The 19,465-nt window shown below is 41.0% G+C and overlaps 1 protein-coding gene and 1 non-coding gene across 2 annotated transcripts in view; both read left to right on the top strand.

Moving 5' to 3' along the window:
* The first annotated feature begins 483 nt into the window (after nucleotides 1–483).
* On the top strand, nucleotides 484–555 carry TRNAC-ACA. Its single transcript has one exon. It is a non-coding gene; the product is annotated as a tRNA-Cys (tRNA).
* Nucleotides 556–5,021: 4,466 nt separating this feature from the next.
* Nucleotides 5,022–19,465, top strand: part of ANKUB1 (ankyrin repeat and ubiquitin domain containing 1) — a 29,190-nt gene continuing 14,746 nt past the window's right edge. Inside the window, exons 1-3 of the mRNA XM_010858105.1 lie at nucleotides 5,022–5,278; nucleotides 6,581–6,724; nucleotides 14,932–15,148. Coding sequence (XP_010856407.1) covers nucleotides 5,189–5,278; nucleotides 6,581–6,724; nucleotides 14,932–15,148 — 451 coding nt within the window. The 5' untranslated portion in view covers nucleotides 5,022–5,188. The remainder of the gene's footprint in view (nucleotides 5,279–6,580; nucleotides 6,725–14,931; nucleotides 15,149–19,465) is intronic.

The following is a 19,465-nucleotide window of genomic DNA, read 5'->3' on the forward strand; positions in this document are numbered from 1 at the left end:
GTGGGAGGGAGCTACTCTCTAGTTGTGATGCACAGGCTTCTCACTGCGGTGACTTCTCTTGTAGCAGGGCTCGGGCTCTAGAATGCACAGGCTCAAGTACTTGTGGCACATAAGCTTAGATGGCCCACTGGATGTGGAATCTTCCCAGACCAGGGATTGAACCTGTGTCCCCTATATTGGCAGGCAGATAGATTCTTGACCACTAGACCACTAGGGAAGTCCTGTATTAGATATTTGAAAGTTGCTACAAGTAGATCTTAAATGTTCTCACTATTAAAAGAAGTAGTGTGTGAGATGATGGATGTGTTAACTAACTTTATTGTGGTAATCATCTCAAAATCATCTCAAAATGGTATATACATATACCATTACACCTTTACATTCAATAAAGCTGGGGAAAGCCCGTGTTAGGATTTTTTTAATTTATGTTTTAAATTTATATACTAGCTCAGGAAGTTACTTTTATATTAACTTTAGAATGCTTCCCTGATGGCTCAGATGGTAAAGTATCTGCCTACAATGCAGGAGACCCAGGTTCAATCCCTGGGTTGGGAAGATCCCCTGAATAAGGGAATGGCAACCCATTCCAGTATTCTTGCCTGGGAAGTCCCCTGGACAGAAAAGCCTGGTGGGCTACAGTCCATAGGTTGAACTACAGTCCATGGTAAAAGGGTTGGACACATCTGAGCAACTAACAACTTCACCTGACTTTTCACTTTAGAAAAATTGATGACTTAATGGTTTTGAACCTTTCTTCTGAAGTCATGGTACGCAAGTCCACTTCTTCAAGTCTTTTATATTTATTGGTTAAGTTTTAAATTTTATACACTTCTTACATGTTTCCTGTTGTTTACTCCTAACATATTATCTTTTTTTCTTCTTATAAATGGAGTATTTTCTTCCATTATATTCTATATCAGTCATTTGTTTCTAGAAAACTATTAATTTCTGTGTATTAATATAAATACAGCCACCTAGTTGAATTACTTTATTATTTGTAGTAGTCTTAAAAGTTCAGTACTTCCCGGGTGGTCCAGGGAAGGTGGTTAAGAATCCACCTTACAATGCAAGGAACACTGGTTTAATCCCTGGTCAGGGAACTCAGATCCTACATGCTACGGAGCAACTAAGCCCACGCACCCCAACTAGAGAGTCTGTGTACCTCAACAAAAGATCAATACCATTTGCTGCAATTAAGACCCGACAGAGCCAAATAAATAAATAAATATTTTTAAAATTTTTGATTGCCATGATTTATTGGTTTATAATTATGTCTTCTATGATGGGGTAATTTTACTTGCCCTTTTCAATTTTATTTCTCTTGTCAGAACATTTTGGCTAAATGGTCAAGATGGTAGAGTAGGAGGACATCAGCTCCTCTCAGGAGCACATCAAAATTAAAACAATTTACAGAGCAACTACAGATGAGAAAGACTGTAATCTAGCAGAAAAGATCGTCTACACCTAAAGATATAAAGAAGGAACCACAAGGAGCTGGGTAGAGAGGCACTATAGTCAAAATTCAAAACCCCTGGGCAGGTGACCGACAAATGAGAGATCATGACAATTGTAGAGGTTCTCCCTGGGGAGCAAGGGTTTCCAGTCCCACATCAGGCTTCAACCCAGGGTTCCCACACTGAGAAGATGAGCCCCCAGAACATCTGGCTTTGAAGGCCAGAGGGCTTATTTTTCAGGAGAGCTAGAGGATGGTAGGAAACAGAGACTCCATTCTTAAAGCAGGTACAACAAAATCTCAACACTCCAGGACCCAGAGCAGAAGTGGTAATCTGAAAGGAGCCTGGGTCAGACCCACTTGCTGATCTTGGAGAGTCTCCCAGAGTCAGGAACAGCTGAAGCTCACCCTGCTGATAGCCACTTTGGGAGTTCCATTCTACCAGGAGGGCCCTGGTGCTGGCAAGTGCCAATTTGGAATCCTTTCTCTAGCTTACCCAAACTGGGACCCAGCCACAGCCACCGGTACAGTAAACACCGTACATACTAGAATGCCTCAGGCCAGGCAACTGGCTGAGCAGGAACACAGCTCCACCCACCAGCAGGGAGGCTGCCGAAAGGAACTCTTGAGTCCACAGTCTCCCTAGGACACAGCCTGGTCCATCAGAGGGCTCAGGACTCAAACCCACACACAAGTGTACCGACACTAAGCCCAGGTTCCCTACAGCCAGCAACCACAGGACTCTATTCCACCACCAAAGGACCAGCCTCACACACCAGTGGGCATGAGCCCCAGAAACCCCTGGGCCCCAGCTCTGCCCACCAGCAGGACAGCACCAGTTCCAAGACACTTTGGATCCCTCAACTAGCTGCCCTGGAATCTAGCCCAATCATCTGTAGGCCAGCACCTGCTTTAGAACACCCCAGAAGATGCAGCCAGCCATGTCAGGAAATGAGCCCACCCACCAGCAGGCTAACACTAGATCTGCCCCACAATCACTTACTTCAGAACCAGTTTTCACTCACCAGTGGGTCAGCACTGGCCCTGGGGCCTCCTGGGGCTCTTCAGCCAGCACCTCAGGACCCAGCCCACCAACCAGCAGCTGGCAGCTCCACACAAGTCAGGGCCTGGCAACCAACTAGACCAGAGGCCAATCATGCGTACCAGAGCTAAGCATTTACTCCAAAGGCCAAGTCCACAAAACTAGAAGACAAAACTATACATGGGTAAGAAAATAAGCAGCTCAGGAAATTATAAAGTACTTGGTTGTGATTTCTTAACGAATATGAGCTTCTTTCTGTTTCCCTGGTGGCTCAGCTGTAAAGAATCCACCTGCAATGCAGGAGGTGCTGGAGAAGCAGGTTCGATTCCTGGGATGGGAAGATCCCCTGGGGAAAGGCATGACAACCCACTCCAGTGTTCTTGCTTGGAGAATCCCGTGGACAGAGAAGCCTGGTGGGCTACAGTCCACAGGGCGGCAAAGAGTTGGACACGACTGAAGTGACTTAGCATGCACACATGACCTTTAGGTTTCTCTGCCCTAAGTTGGTCTCTGAAAGCAGAGCCTGAGACAGGGGTTGGGATGTGTGCCAGTTACCGAGGGAGTACTCTTCAAGAAAACCTGGGACGTCTCTGGTGGCGCAGTGTATAATAATCGGCCTGCCAATGCAGGGGACATGGGTTCAATCCCTGATCCAAGAAGATTCCTCATGCTGTGAAGCAACGAAGCTGGTGAGCCACAACTACTGAGCCTATGTGCTCCAAATACTGAAGCCTGTGGGCCTAGAACTTGAGCTTCACAACGAGAAGCCTGCGCAATGCAATGGGCACCACAACAAAGAGTAGCCTCCACTTGCAGCAACTAGAGAAAAGTGAAAGTGTTAGTCACTTAGTCTGCTCTGATGATTTGTGACCCCACAGACTATAGCCCTCCAGGCCCATCTATCCATGGAATTCTCCAGGCAAGAATACTGAAGTGGGTTGCCATTCCCTTCTCTGGGGGATCTTCCCAACTCAGGGAGTGAACCTGGGTCTCCTGCATTGTAGGCAGATTCTTTACTGTCTAGACCACCAGGGAAGTGCAATTAGAGAAAACTCCATGCAAAGCAACAAAGACTCAGAGAAGCCAAAGATAAATAAATAAATAAAAAGAAAAGAAAACCTTAGAAAGGAAGAGAATTATGCAGGATTGGGAAAAAACAAAGAGCGAAGGAAAAATGTAATCTCAGTTAAAGTCTAGCTATGGCCTGTTCCGCAGGGATTCTTTGCAGAATTTTCACCCCTTGATGTAAGACAGTGGGCTACAAAATGACTTCTGAGGTCAATTATTGAAGGGAGTGCTTAGCTTTCCTGGCAAGACAGCTCCCATCAACTGTGGGCAATTCTTTGGAAAACATGGTGTAGCTATAAGCCTTTAGCAGTCAACAGTAACTGCAGCTGGAGGGGGTGAGGGAGGGTAAGCAAGACACCAAAACAGTGTTAAAACTACTTCCTGTCTTAATATTCTTTCAATCAAAATGTTGAAAGCATAAGAAGGTATCATCACATTGCAACACTTGAAACATATGAGGCAAAATAATCAGTTTGGGGATGAAATCCTTTACCATTTTATGTTTTCCATTTTCTCAAGTTTCTTATAATTGGAACTCAGACTGGGAATCAGAATAGAATTAATCAAGAGTTAAATTTACTGAGCACCTCTCATGTGACTGACATTATGCTAAGTGCTGTTAAGAATAAAAAGAAATGTAAGATAGGGATTCTGTCCCAGATTGGGAGGAATTTCAGGAAGAAAACAGGATTTATGTATATGAAAAAATGATCAGACATAATAACATTAAACAAGGTGTATAATACTGTGGATTTCAAAGGAGAGTCAGAATTAAGCTCCAGTAAAATGCTTACTCTATAAACTTGAGTAATAGTGCTTAATATGTTTGCTCATTTTTTTGAGAGGGGTTTGAAATATTTTCCACCAACACTAAGGGAAGTTGAAGGAGATAACAATGGTAAATTGTTCTAAATAACATAAGGGCAAGGACTAAAAGAAATACCAACTGTATTGTGTTGTTATTGGGCAGATCCTATTATGCAGAGAAGGGGAAACCACAGAGTCATTTGCCTACACATTCATCTCCCTGGTGCAAGTGGGTATTGTTCTGTACCCCGTGGCAGGATTAGAAATACCGCCGGGGAGCAAGTACACAAAGTTGTTATGGAAACCAGAATGCTTCAGCTCAGAGTTATTTACAGAGAACTTCCAGGATGGTCACATTCAAGAAAATCAACTCTGTTTTGCTTTACTCTGTGTCAAGGCATCCCAATCAAATACCTCTTTCAAAGGGTCATTTGGTCAGTTGTACTTGGGCGACTGTGGATTCAAGGGTCAGTGGATGGTGGTCACATCACAAATTATAATTCACATGTGGCATTTTTGTGTTACATGCTTGACACCTGTTCACACTTGCCTCAACCATTGTCAAGCATGCTGGTTTCCCTAATAGAGGAACAGGTGGCTGTTGACTAATGCCATCTGCAGAGATTCATTTCCTCCACCGGAGCTGCTGCGAGTGTCACCCGAGACTGCGGCACTGCACGACTGCTCTCTCCACGTTCTCTCAGCTCGCCTTTGAGGCTGGACAGTAACAGTGGCCCCGGCCATCATTTTTAATTGTGAATTGAGATTCTCCCAGCTATACAATAGAATTTTGGGGAAAAGCTTCTTCTTTTGAGAAAATGAGAATTTTCATAGCCTTTGAGGGATCTTTTGAACCGTTTGATGTTTCAACAGACAAAACTGTGGAGGCTGTCAAGCTGATGATAAAGGTACGTATTTTGTCCCTGAGCCACTAAGATGTGTATTAATTTTAACTACGCAGTGAAGTTTAAACTGTATGTGGGGTAAAGATATTATTGGGTACATTTTCAGCAAACAGGGAAGTAAAACTACTTGAAAATATCATTGTTTGCTTACATAATCATTTGTTAGATAATGTTAACTGTAAATATGCTAGACAGGAAAATTCTCAGGGGGGGGAAAAGTTTAACTTCTCTTTATAAGATTCATAAGTTTGTGCATTGGCCAGATAGTAGTACTGCAATTCTTCATAAAAGGAGAAAAACAAAACACTACCTCTAGGCTAGGTAAGTAGAACATGCCAGTTATCAGACAATGGCTTGTGTGTAGAGCAAGCAACTATAAAGAACCAAAGGACTTGGGATGCAGAGGGGACTTTGGGGCTACAGTGTCACTTTGCATCCAGGAATAACTGCAGTTCAGAGAGGTTGACCATTTAACCTAGGATCACGGAGCCAGAATAAGAAATAATTTGGGTGCAGTACTTTTCTTAAAAGTTTCTTATAAATACTCACTCTAAAGTGGGAAATTAAGACAAATATTTAGGAACTGACCATCAAATGGTATTTAACTGGAGATGATTTATTCCCACTTGCTGAGGAGCATTTATTGAATCATAGTTATATGATATTTAGTAATTACTATGAGCTCTAAAATCTAGATCTTCTAACATAGAGGCTCTTAACCTTTATGTGTCATGGATCCCTTAGGCAGTCTGGTGAAGCCTATGGACTCCTTTTTAAATGTATAAAATAAAATGCATATCCACAAAAAGGAAACCAGTTATATTGAAATTCAATTTTCAAAAATTAGAAAACAAATTGGTGACATGTGGGTTTCCTTATTAACACAGCAAGTGTTTGAAGTGTGTCTCATAACTATTATAGTTTCAAAGGAGATCAGTATAAGTATTTTGAGATATCTGCAGCAACTATAATGGGATATGAAGCTATCTGTGATTTCTATTGGTGACAAAGTCACAGGAACAGGCAATTATGGCTACTTTAGTTTGTTGCCTATATACATAAGGAAAATTCCAATTTTATTTGGAGTTAATAAAACCCAAATACAGTTTTTCCCATCTAAATTCTATCCATAAACTTTTGGGAATATCTAAAGACTTTAAGTTAAGAACCCCTGTCTAAGACTTCTTCCTTCTCTCCTAAACAATTTTATAATACTCAGTGGAAAATGTAAAAGAAAAGAGATTACATGGCTGGTCTAGTAATGTAGAGATGTGCTGTTTTCATAATATGCTATTGATTTTAAAGGATTATTTCCACATTCCTCTCTCTGAAGATGAACAAGGCAGGAGGTATCTGGAGCTGACGTATGCTGGAGCAGCTCTAAAGGACAGCTGGAGTCTTGCTGATGTTGGAATATCTTTTTGTTCAACTCTCAAATGCTTTGTTAAGGTATGATGGATGAACAGAGTAACATTTGTCCAAGATGTCTACCTCATTTTGAATAAACTTACGGACTTCCCTCGTGGCTCAGATGGTAAAACGTCTGCCTACGATGCAGGAGACCTGGGTTCGATTCCTGGGTGGGGAAGATCCCTTGATCCCCTGGAGAAGGAAATGACAACCCACTCCAGTACTCCTGCCTGGAAAATCCCATGGACGGAGGAGCCTGGTGGGCTACAGTCCATGGGGTCCCAAAGAGTTGGACATGACTGAGCGATTTCCCTTTCTTATGGATAATACAACCAAAGTGATTTCATAACTTAGGAAGAGGTTTTCTCTTCTTGCTTTGCCCTCTCTTCCACTTGTAAAACTAGTCTTAGGCAAAAATCCATGCAGTAAGGCAAACAAGGCATGGAGACTGGATAGAGTTCCCTCATTGACCCCTTTTTTCCCTTCCCTCCTCTTTCCCCATAAGTTGCCTGCCCCAAAATAGTCATCACAGAGCAACCCCTAAACCAATATGGAAGCAAGACCGAGGAGCAGATCTAGAATACTGATGTGAGAGAAAGAAGGTTAAGCCACTTCTTTGGGCTTACAGTGGATTATGGGAATGAGGAAAGGGAAGAAATTCTCCGTAACAATAAAAATGAAGGGGCAGTTTCTACACTCAAATTCATCAGCACAGCCATTCATGAATTAGCTGTACGTACAAACAGAGACAGCATTTTCCATTTATACTGTCCATAATCAGTGGTGCTTAATTTGGGATCCATGGCTGGGCTTTAAGAACAAAATCCTAAAATGGCAAAATATGCAAAACTATGTACCTGGAGACTTTTAGGGCGAAGGATCCTTAACTTTTAACAATTTCTCAAAGAGACAAGCAATATAAGAGTTGCTCTCTAAGATAGAAATAGTATTCAGTACTAGTTCTCTACTCCATATGAAAACACCAACCTCAAGGAACATAGTAAGGTACATATTCTTGGCTAAACAGGGCACTAATTTTCTCATATTTAGCATTTAGAAAATGTTAATGGTAGCTAAAGCTAACTCTTTGTTTTCATGCATTTTACTGATAGACTAACTGGGAAGTCTATTTTTAAAAGGAATATTCTAAAATATCTACTATTATGTAGTAAAGATAAGTCACAGAAAAATAAACATTGTTTGATCCCCATTTAGGTAAATAAAAAGACCATATTTTTATATGTGTTTGTAATATCTTATAAGCATTTGTTCATATATCTTTAAAGTTTATTTTTCATTGCCACAACATTTGTTTATAATATTATATAATTTTAATGCATACAATATTATATTTCTACTTTTGTAAACTCTATAACATGCTTGTCACTAGAAATTTAGTTTCCATTCATCTCTGTACCACTGATCCCCTTTACCCACGTCATACCCCTTTACCTCCACTTCTTCCTGTCTGCTAACCACTACTCTGTTCATTGTATCTATGTCTTTGGTTTGATTTGTTCATTTTTTTGGTGTCGCTAGTTTGCTTTTTGTATTCCACATGGAGTGAAATCATATGATATTTGTCTTTCTCCATCTGTCTGATTTTACTTAGCATAAAATCCTCTGGGTCCATCATGTTGTTGTAAATGGCAAGATTTAATAATTTTATGGCCAAATAGTTCCATTGTACACACACACACACACACACACACACATAAATATATATACATATATATACACACACACACACACATATATATATACATACATATATACACACACACAACACCACATCTTCTTTATCCATTCTTTTGTTGATGGGCATTTAGGCTTGTTTCCATATCTTGGCTATGGTAAATGATGCTGCAATGAACACGGGCAGGGGTACCTATATGTTTTTGAATTACTGTTTTGCTGTGCAGAGGCTTTTTAGTTCGATAGTTTGATGTAGTACTGTTTTCCTTTTGTTTCCCTTGCCTGAGGAGACATACCTAGAAAGATATTACTAAGACTAATGTCCAAGAGCATACTGCCTATGTTCTCTTCTATTCCATTTTATGGTTTCAGGTCCTACATTTAAGTCTTTAATCTATTTTGAGTTGACTTTTGTGCATGGTAGGAGATATTGATGTAGTTTCTTTCTTTTTTCTTTCTTCTTTTTTTGCATGTGGTTTTCCAGTTTTCTCAACATTTATTGAAGAGACCATCCTTTCTCCATTTTATATTCTTTAGTCCTTTCGTGTAAATTAATTGTCCATATATGTGTGGGTTTATTTTGGAGCTCTCGATTCTATTCCATGAATCTATTTTTGTCAATACCATGCCATTTTTATTAATATAGCTTTGTAGTATAGTTTGAAACCAGAATGTGTGATATCTTCAACTTTTTTGTTCTTTTTGTCTCCAAACTGCTTTGGCTATTCAGTATCTTCTGTAGTTCCATATAAGTTTTAGGATTTTTTTGTTGTTGTTGTTCCAGTTCTATGAGAAATGTCCTTGGGACCTCGATGGAGATTGCATTGACTCTGTAGACTGTTTTAGTTATTATGAACATTTTAATAATGTTGACTTTTTTTCTAAATACTTAAGTGTGTATTATGAAGCAAGAACAACATTCTCTTACAAAACTATGGTAATACTCAAGCCAGGATTTTCAACATTGCTGAGATATAATTATCTAACATAAGAATTGGCAAAGTTTTGGGGTTTTTTTCTTTGCAGAAGGTTAGATAGTAAATATTTTAGGATTTGTAGGCCATATACTCTCTGTCACAACCAGTCAACTTTAAAAAAAACTTTATTGGCGTACAGTTGATTTACAATGTTGTGTTAGTTTCAGGTGTCTGATCATACTGATTCTTAGAATTAATGGATTATCTTTCTATTTCTTTGTGTTGTCTTCAGTTTCATTCAACAGTTTTAGAGCTTTCAGTGTACAAGTCTTTCACCTCCTTGGTTAAATTTGTTCCTAGGTATTTTATCCTTTTCATTGTGATTATAAATGGGATTGCTTTCTTAATTTCTCTTTCTGCTAATTCATTGTTAGCATTTAGAAATGCAACAGATTTTTTGTCTTTTATTTGTTCTTTTTTTTTTCCCTTTGGATGGTAATTGTTCTGCTGGTTTCTGCCATACAACATGAATCAGCCATAAGTATATATATATCTCCTCCCTCTTAAAGGGCAAGGAGAGGGTGGGATGAATTGAGAGAGTAGCATTTTAATATTTACTTACTTATTTGGCATTACACAGAGACATTACTTTGCCAACAAAGGTCTGTCTAGTTAAGGCTATGGTTTTTCCAGTGGTCAGGTATGGATGTGAGAGTTGGACTGTGAAGAAAGCTGAATGCCGAACAATTGATGCTTGTGAACTGTGGTGTTGGAGAAGACTCTTGAGAGTCCCTTGGACTGCAAGGACATCCAACCAGTCCATTCTAAAGGAGATCAGTCCTGGGTGTTCATTGGAAGGACTGATGTTGAAGCTGAAACTCCAATACTTTGGCCACCTGATGTGAAGAGCTGACTCATTTGAAAAGACTCTGACGCTGGGAAAGATTGGGGGCAGGAGGGGAAGGGGATGACAGAGGATGAGATGGTTGGATTGCATCACTGACTCAATGGACATGAGTTTGAGTAAACTCCGGGAATTGGTGATGAATAGGGAGGCCTGGCATGCTGCAGTCCATGTGGTTGCAAAGAGTCAGACACGACTGAGCGGCTGAACTGAACTGACTTATTTGGATGCATTGGGTCTTTAGTTGTGGCACAGCGGATCTTCACTGTGGCGTTTGGGTTCTCTTATTGTGGCACGTGAGCTTAGGTGCCTCAGGGCATGTGGGATCTTAGTTCCCCAACTAGGGATCGAACTTGCATCCCCTGAATTGCAAAGTGGATTCTCAACCACTGGACCATCAAGGAAGTCCCTAGATCTTTGAAAGTTGATTTTGTACTCTGTAACTTTGTTTATTATTTCTAATAGCTTTTTTTGTAGAGTCTTCAGGCTTTTCTCTATACAAAATCAAGTCATCCATAAATTGTGACAGCTTTACATCTTCCTTTCCAATTTGAATGCCTTTCATCTCTCTCTCTCTCTCTTTTTTTTTTTTTTTTTGCTTAATTGCTCTGACTAGAGCTTCCAATACATTGCATAAGAGTGGCAAGAGCGGGCATCCTTTTCTTGTTTCTTATTTTAGAGGTATTGTTTTTATGTTTTTGAAAGATACCTAATCATCAGAAAAGGAAATAAAAACAATTTCTTCTGCTTTTCTCCCTCTAATATTCAGAAAATAGTAGTATAATACATTTAAGCAGATTAAATTCCATGTTATTTCTTAAATGTCTTTCAAGCGACTTAGCAGCAGCAGTATAAACTACAGGGAAGGCAATGGCACCCCACTGCAGTACTGTTGCCTGGAAAATCCCGTGGATGGAGGAGCCTGGTGGGCTACAGTCCATGGGGTCGCTAAGAGTCAGACACGACTGAGCGACTTCACTTTCACTTTTCACTTTCATGCCTTGGAGAAGGAAATGGCAACCCACTCCAGTGTTCTTGCCTGGAGAATCCCAGGGACAGGGGAGCCTGGTGGGCTGCTGTCTATGGGGTGGGGTCGCATAGAGTTGGACACAACTGAAGCAACTTAGCAGCAGCAGCCACAGTATCAACTAAGTATATATATACTATATAGTATAAACTTTTACTTAGCTAAGCACTGACTTTATTTTCATTATTTAAAATTTTTATTTATTTTTGACCAGGTAGTACATTCACATGGTGCTCAATTCAAATGTTACAGAAGGATATACAATAAAAAGTCTCTCTCTTACCTTTGGCCCCCAGTTTCCCTCCCCAAAGCAACCAATGTTCATAATTTTACTTACAAAAATATTTCATATCTTCTGCCAATTGAGCATCATCCATCACAGTGATACAAGCTGCCTTTGCACTGAACTCTAAACCTTCCCTAAAGTTCTAAACTACTAATGACAAGAATCAAATGTAGACTCTCTTCCAGAGAGTCCAGGAAGAATAGGATTACAAGTCACAGGACTGGCCAACATGAAGGGTTTAGTTAAAAACCCAAGTTCCACAGATGCTTAATGATCTTTATTTTCTCCTTCTCTGGCAGAATTATATTTAGAGAATTTCCCCTGTGGCTTAGCGGTAAAGAATTTGCCTGCAATGCAGGTTTGATTCCTGGGTCAGGAAGATCCCCTAGAGGAGGGCATGGCAACCCACTCCAGTATTCTTGCCTGGAGAATCCCATGGACAGAGGAGCCTGGTGGGCTACAGTCCATATGGTTGCAAAGAGTAACTGAGCAACTGAGCGTGAACGCATGCATGAAATAGATCTATGTATTTTCTTTATTGAAAAGTAAGACACTGTGTATGTACCTCTTACCATGGTGCCTTGGTTTGCTTGTAAAGTGGAAAATCTAATTTTACATTTGTCAATAATGGTTTGTTTATGGAATTGCTTATTTAACAGCATCTGACTTTCTTGGGTATAACTACCAGTGTTTCAACGTTCAGAACATTCAGGGAGGGATATTATATAGATAAATGCCTTTTTTATAAATAGATAAGGTGAGTCATCAAGTTGCTGTTAATCAACGGTTACCTGCTTCTTCTCTGTAAAACCAATATGAAGAAGCATCACCAATTGGTATGCCTCAGTAGAACTTAAACTGTTGTTCAGTTGCTAGTTTAATTAGTTCAGTTCAGTCGCTCAGTCGTGTCTGACTCTTTGCCACCCCATGAATCGCAGCACACCAGGCCTCCCTGTCCATCACCAACTCCCAGAATTCACCCAAACTCAGGTGATGCCATCCAGCCATCTCATCCTCTGTCGTCCCCTTCTCCTCCTGCCCCCAATCCCTCCCAGCATCAGGGTCTTTTCCAATGAGTCAACTCTTCAAATAAGGTGGCCAAAGTATTGGAGTTTCAGCCTCAGCATCAGTTCTTCCAATAAAGTCATGTCCAGTTCTTTGTGACCCTATGGACTACAGCACACCTGGTTTCTCTATCCTTCTAAAATGGGTTAGTGAACTAAAATGGGTTAGTGAACTTAATATGGGTTTCCTACAAAAACAAAGCTATAAAATGGTAAAAATACAGAGTTAAAATAGTGCAATGAGAACTGTGTTCCAGATGTGTTATGAATTATTTATTCAATACATATTTATGGACAGTCCACTCTGTACTGGGTACTAGTCTAGGCGCTGGTGACAACAATGAACAAAACTCAAGCGATAGTTTCCAAAATACCTAGGTTAGCATGAAGGAGGCAAATATTTATTCATATTCTGAAAAGTACCTTTTAAACTTATTTTTATAACATCCAATAGCAGTTAGTTAGTTATTAAGGGTGATTTGGGGCTTTGCTGTTTTGTTGGTACATTCTGCATTTAATTCTAAATATAAATTAAAACCCAGATCAAGGGCTAACTTTAGGGAAATCAGAGTAATCATAAAAGAAATAAGAAATAACTATCACATAAAATATAATTTTTCTCTCTTCCTCCCTATCTTTTTATTCAGATTTCATAGGAATTTCTTCCTGGCTATAAACATCATATGGGTTAGGAGCCTTGATGAAGCTATAGGAAAACAGGAGCATGATGAAAGACAAAGGGTGACTCCTATGTCCTTTCAGTGTTTACTGAGGGAGTTTATGAGAAGCTGTTGAGGAAAATGGTTCTAAGCACTTAAAATTCAGCGAGCAGCTCTGCCTGCAGATTAGCTCAGCAGAAGAGAGCTGAACTGCTCCTGGTGATCTGAGTCCCTGAAATGGACCTCAGATAAGAGCACCACAGCCTAAGTGATCATCAATAACACTACTCCTTAAAGGCTCTTTCAGAGATATCTGCATGTTGCTCACATTGTGGCAATGTGTTATCTGGGAGGTGCACAACGAATTTCAGGTATTACAAACCTGAAGCAGGGAGGGGTTCCTGCAGAAACCCAAGACAGTTCTGATAGGAAGAAGGGGGAGGGGAGCAGGAGTTGGGCAAGGGAGCAGTGACGTTGGAGCAGTCCCTTGAGGAACCTGGAGGCAGGCCAGCTTCCCAGTTTTGCTCAAGGCCCTGTGAAACCAGTTACTGGGACCCTGGGTGGCAGCTCCGTGAGCTGACACCTGCTGTGGCAGCATCACGCTAAAGAAAAACAAGATCTTCCTGAATCCGCTAAAGAGAAAGTAAAGCCAGTTTCTTTTTTGTTGTGGTGGTTGTAAAACGAAAATTTTAGTAACCTTTCCTTCCCACCCTTTCCCCATTGGCCCCTATTGCTACATTTTTTTAGTTCTGGTCTGATTGATTTAACTGTCTTAACGGATTAATATTCTCCTAAACATTCCTTCTTAACTCTCAGATATCTGAGTTCCATCTTAGATTACAAAACAAAAGAGGCAAAGGAAACTTTTGTCACTTTTATTTAGTGAAAAGTGAAAGTGAAGTCGTTTAGTCATATCAGACTCTTTTCGACCCCATGATATGTAGCCTGCCACACTCCTCCATCCATGGGATTTTCCAGGCAAGAATACCGGAGTGGGTTGCCATTTCCTTCTCCAGGGGATCTTCCCGAGTACTTCCCTTTTTAAAGCAGTAAAAGTAAATACATGCAGTTATTTGGAAACAACAACAACAAAAAAAAGTCAAACCATACAGAAGAGGAAGAGCATAAAATGATAAGCAAAATTCTACTCCTACCCTGAGCTCAGTCCCACTCCCCAGAGACAACCTCCTAGAAAGAATTTAATTGGCTGAGGTTTAGAATCTACAGTATTTCCATATTAAAGTACATCATGATGGAGGAACTATTACTAAACTAACACCTCCAGAAGCAGAGCATGGGATATATGATCACCACTCCTCTTGGTATCTGGGCCCATAGGTAAAAAGTAAGAAGGGACTCAAAGCCCTGCCAAGTCTCCTTCACTTTTCTCAAAGCCATGCTAAGTCGCTTCTTTGTGACCCCACGGACTAGGCTCCTCTATCCATGGGATTCTCCAGGCAAGAATACTGGAGTGAGTTGCTATATCCTACTCCAGCAGGGCTCACAAATATCTTCAGACAGAAGCGTGAGACTCAGGCCAGAAGTCAAGGCACCTCAATGGCTCTTGCTTGCAACCTTAGTACCCGTGCTGTAGGAGCTAGAGGCACTGACAGCAACACTCCAAGATGCTTGTCCCTCATCCCAACCCCTAGATAAGACGTATTCCTGAGTTCTCTCCTTTTCTCTTCCCTTAGGAGGAAGATAAGCCCACTCTCTGTGTGTTCAACGCTGTGACCCAAGAGACCATGGCCATCAGGGAGGACATTTCCCTTCTTGGTAAAAAAGTGTCTGATCTGAGAACACTGATAGCTCTGAGATGTGGCTTCCCCGTGAGTGTCTTCTGTCTTCGGACCCCAGAAGGACTGGAGATGTACGACTGCAACCTGCTCAGGGACTACCAGACAGAACTCGGTACCCCCCACAACGTGTGATAGCACCTACTGCTCAGCACTCGGGTTCTTTGATACCAGATGCACAACAGGAGCAGGGGTTGTTTCTAAACTAAAACCTCTATAGGTGCAGTGTGGATGTAAATTATCAAATTTATGTAAATTACCCCACTTCTTTGGGGGGGGGGGTATCCCTGGTGGTCCAGAGATAAAGAATCCACCTTCCAATGCAGGGACACGGGTTCCATTCCGGTGCAAGGAACTAAGAGCCCCACATGCTTTGGGGCAACTAAGTAAACCTGCTCACCACAACTAGAGAACCCTGCACGCCACACTGAAGACCCAGCACAGCGGAAAAAAAAACAACACACCCCTCTTTGTTGTCTGGGTCTGTAGACTAAGAAATAAGAACCTTCTCACAGTCTCAAGAGATTCCCCAGTGGCTCAGCGGTAAAGAATCCCCCTGCAATGCAGGAGATGCAGGAAATGCAGGTTCAATCCCTGGGTTGGGAAGATCCCCTGGAGGCGGGCATGGTAACCCACTCCAGTATTCTTGCCTGAAGAACCCTGTGGACAGAGGAGCCTGAAAGGCTACAGTCTATGGGGTCGCAAAGAGTCGGACATGACTGAGCACGCACGCACCACACTACAGAAGTGGCATTTGTCTTCAAGCAGCTTATGACCTAGTTATTTAATGAAATGACAAAGGATAAATGAGAAAACCAGGGTGACTTTTCTTCAGGCTTGTGCTGCTCAGGTCATGATGAGACACTTTAGAGATTGAGAATTCAGAAATGGCCTGGTCCAACCTCTATTTTTTTTTTTTTTGGGTTGCACCATGTGGAATGCAGGATCTTACTTCCCCATGAAGGATCAAACCTGTGCCACCTGAAATGGAATTATGGGATCCTAATCATGGGACCACCGGGGAATTCCCCCAACCCCTAATTTTTTATAGATTTAAAGAAAACAAAAAGATTCTATATGCTTAAATTACTTGCTCAGGGTATGTCAAGGATAACACACTTTAAAATGATCCTCAAAGAAGGAGGTGCTGAAGTTGACATAAGTAGACAGGAGTCAGAAAATGATACAGAAAACTGTCAGAGTCGGAAGCAGAACAGGGATTCCGCATTGTCACAGATGATGAAGAAGAGACTGCTGGATGCTGGTAAAAGACCAAAGATAGTGTATGATTAAAAACCTTTTGTTCTGGCTTAAAGGTCATTGGTGAGCTCAGAGAGAGCAATTCCAATAAACCGGATAGAGACAGAAAGGTTGCAGGCATTAAGAAGAAGATAAGTAATACAGGGATAAAGGGCTCTTTTGGTGATAGAATGTCTGAGAATTAACTTATCAAGCATTGATCAAAGCTAATCATTTCCTAATGTTTGTGATTTTATAATTTTATGACTTCAGGTTTAGTGACATGTTATATAGGTCCAATAGACACAAACATGCACACACACACACACATACACCTTTTCTTGAATCAACCTATACAGGGCAGAATGACGCCATTTGGTACTTCTCACTGTGAACACCTCATGGCATGTATTCATGGCCCAGACTGAGCATATCACATCTGAGAGACTATGCCAAGAAAAGGCTCCCGTCAGCTCAGGCCTCAAAATCTAGGTGGGCTCCAGGGCCCCTCAGCCAGACTTTAGGCCAGTCAGAGACCTACTGTGCCATTTTAATTCCTTTTATATATGAGAAAAGTGAGGCTCAGAAAAGTTAAGTGACCTTGTTCAAGGTCATATGGGTAATGAGTAGTCATCTCACATTCAGGGTTGGGCTCTTTCCAACAACTTCTACTGTCAACCCAGTGTCTTTACTGATACCTATTTTATTTGTGCTCTTTAAGTTCTGATCAGTGTTCTGTTTTGATTTCCATTAAGGGAAACCCAAGCCAGAGACATGGTTTCCACGTTCAGAAAGAAAAAGCCCAAATCAGACAGGCAAATACTGTCCCCAGAGTATGCATGAGGAATCCAGGAACTTGGGATAGAGGGACCACACAGGGAGAGCATGGAGACATTCCCTAGAACGGGCACTGTTGCTTGCACTTGCTTTCCTGCGTAGCTGAGGCATGGTAGATGGGTTTGGAAGTAGAGAGTGGGTGGATCCAGGTTTTGTAAATATATACAAGTTGGGGAATCCACTTAAAAAAATTAAGAGTAAAGAATTAGACAGTTCACGTAGGAAGAGTCCTTTAAGTTTAAGTCTCATTAGTTTTACTTTTGGTTATAAATTTTAGTTGTACTTTCTGGAGCAACAGAGCACTTTAAAAATAAGTAGCTATTTTCTAACAGAATTCCTAAGCTTATGAAGGAATTTAATGTGTGACAAAGGAGGCATTACAGCTCAATTGGGATGGAAAGATTATCTAATAAATGGTACTTATTAACTCTCCTAGAAATTTGCTAGAAATGCCAAAGTTAAGCATTAAGAGAAAAACTATCCATTGTCACCTTTGATCTTTGAGAAATTAGAACTGCTTTACTACAAAAAACTGAAATTAATAGTTAGAATACCTGTAACATTTGTTCATGAAAAATACTCTGCTGGTGAGGGTCCTGGAATAGGCAGGTAAGTCTGGATTAACAATTGGTAAGATGGAAGAAGACAGAAGGTGAACCTTAGGGAGATCCAGCAGGGCCCTGGTAGGTGAATCATAGCACCAGGAATTTTTTTTGTTTTGTTGTTTGGTATTTAGTTGTCAAGTCCTGTCGGACTCTTTGAGACCCTGTGGACTATAGCATGCCAAGCTCCTCTGTCCATGGAATTTCCCAGGCAAAAATACTGGAGTGGGTTGTCATTTCCTTCTCTGGGGGATCTTCCCCACCCAGAGATCCAACCTATGTCCCCTGCGTCTGAGCCACCAGGAATCAATGAATGAATGACATAACAGGTAGGAAATGAGACAAGCTGGTTGCTGACACTGGAGCCTCTGTCAACATGTAAGAGAAATCTAACCCCAGAGACTGGGATTCAGAATAAGAATTCTCCAAGTTCCAAGCTCAGAGAACAGAGATGGGATCTCAGTTCTGAAACCCCAAAGGTAGAGTAGAATAATGAGACTTGTGCTCTGAGGCATAAGATGGGGGCTTGGTCTCTTATTCCTGGAGGAATAAGGCAAGTTACTAAAACAGGACAACATCTGAGCAGGATAAACAGGAAGAGCAACTTTCCACCAAACTTCTGAGCTGCTGGTCGGCAATCTTAACAAATCCTCTGCTACTGAAATTCAGACTGTTCTAGTCATTCAAATGGAGACTATGTGGCCTCACTGTGGAGGACCAAGGGGCCTGGGGTAGACTGCTAAGCTAAAGCCTTTCAATGCTCATGTGTGAGTGATTTTCAGAAATTAAAAACATAGTAAGTCACTTAAGTCAGGAGATGATATCAATGCACTTGGAACCGTGTTTAAAGTCTCTTGTTTCTAGTGCTAGTCATAGAAATCCAATATTTTAAGATTTTCTCTTGATGTGGACCATTTTAAAAGTCTTTATTGAATTTGTTACCATACTGCTGCTGATTTTTATGTTTTGGCCACAATGTATGTGGAATCTTAGCTCCCTGACCAGGGATCAAGCCTATACTCTCTGCATTGGAAGGTGAAGTCTTAACCACTGGACTGTCAGGAAAGTCCTCAAATATTTAACAAGGAAGTTTAAATACAGCAAGAAGCTTTAGAGAAACAAATCTATTATGTCGGGGATGATCCGTGTTTTGGAAAATGTTTATTAAGGCATTTTTAGAGTGTATTTGTAGAACTTCTACTCAATCTCTACAGAATGATTCCATAATTCTCCAGTAGGAGAGTGAGTTCTCCTAGCTGAGGCCAGACTTGTGAGGGTTAAGGTAGGCTAGGAGCTTTGAGGGTATTAATGCAGATCAGGCTCTGTGAGTAAACATGTCGTCAACTAGGAATCAACCCACAAAGGACAATGAGGCCAAGGTCAAGAAATCCTAGAGCCAAGAGTAAGGGATGAAGAGCCCCACTTCAAGACTACAGATTGTAACATTCAAAAGGGAGAGATCAAAAACAAAACAAACAACAACAACAAAACCACATGAGAGGCATCAGTAGGAAGAACATATACTTGTGTGGGTGTCTACCTGTGAAGTGGAGGCAAGAAGGGCAAGAGCAGGGAAGCAAGAAGGAAAGAAAGAGAAGAAAGGTAATTGAAAAAAGGAGGCTTTCTAAGCATTCAAAAGAATCCTAGAGACATGAATTCCAAGCCAAGTTCTACTCCCAGCTCACTGAGTAATTCAGGCAATTCTCCATGGGCTAGTCTTTGAGGATCCTTTTTTTTTTTTTTTTTTGGTTGTG

The sequence above is a fragment of the Bison bison genome, unplaced genomic scaffold (assembly GCF_000754665.1).
Source record: "Bison bison bison isolate TAMUID 2011002044 unplaced genomic scaffold, Bison_UMD1.0 scf7180017864384, whole genome shotgun sequence".
In the NCBI taxonomy this organism is placed as follows: Eukaryota; Metazoa; Chordata; class Mammalia; order Artiodactyla; family Bovidae; genus Bison; species Bison bison.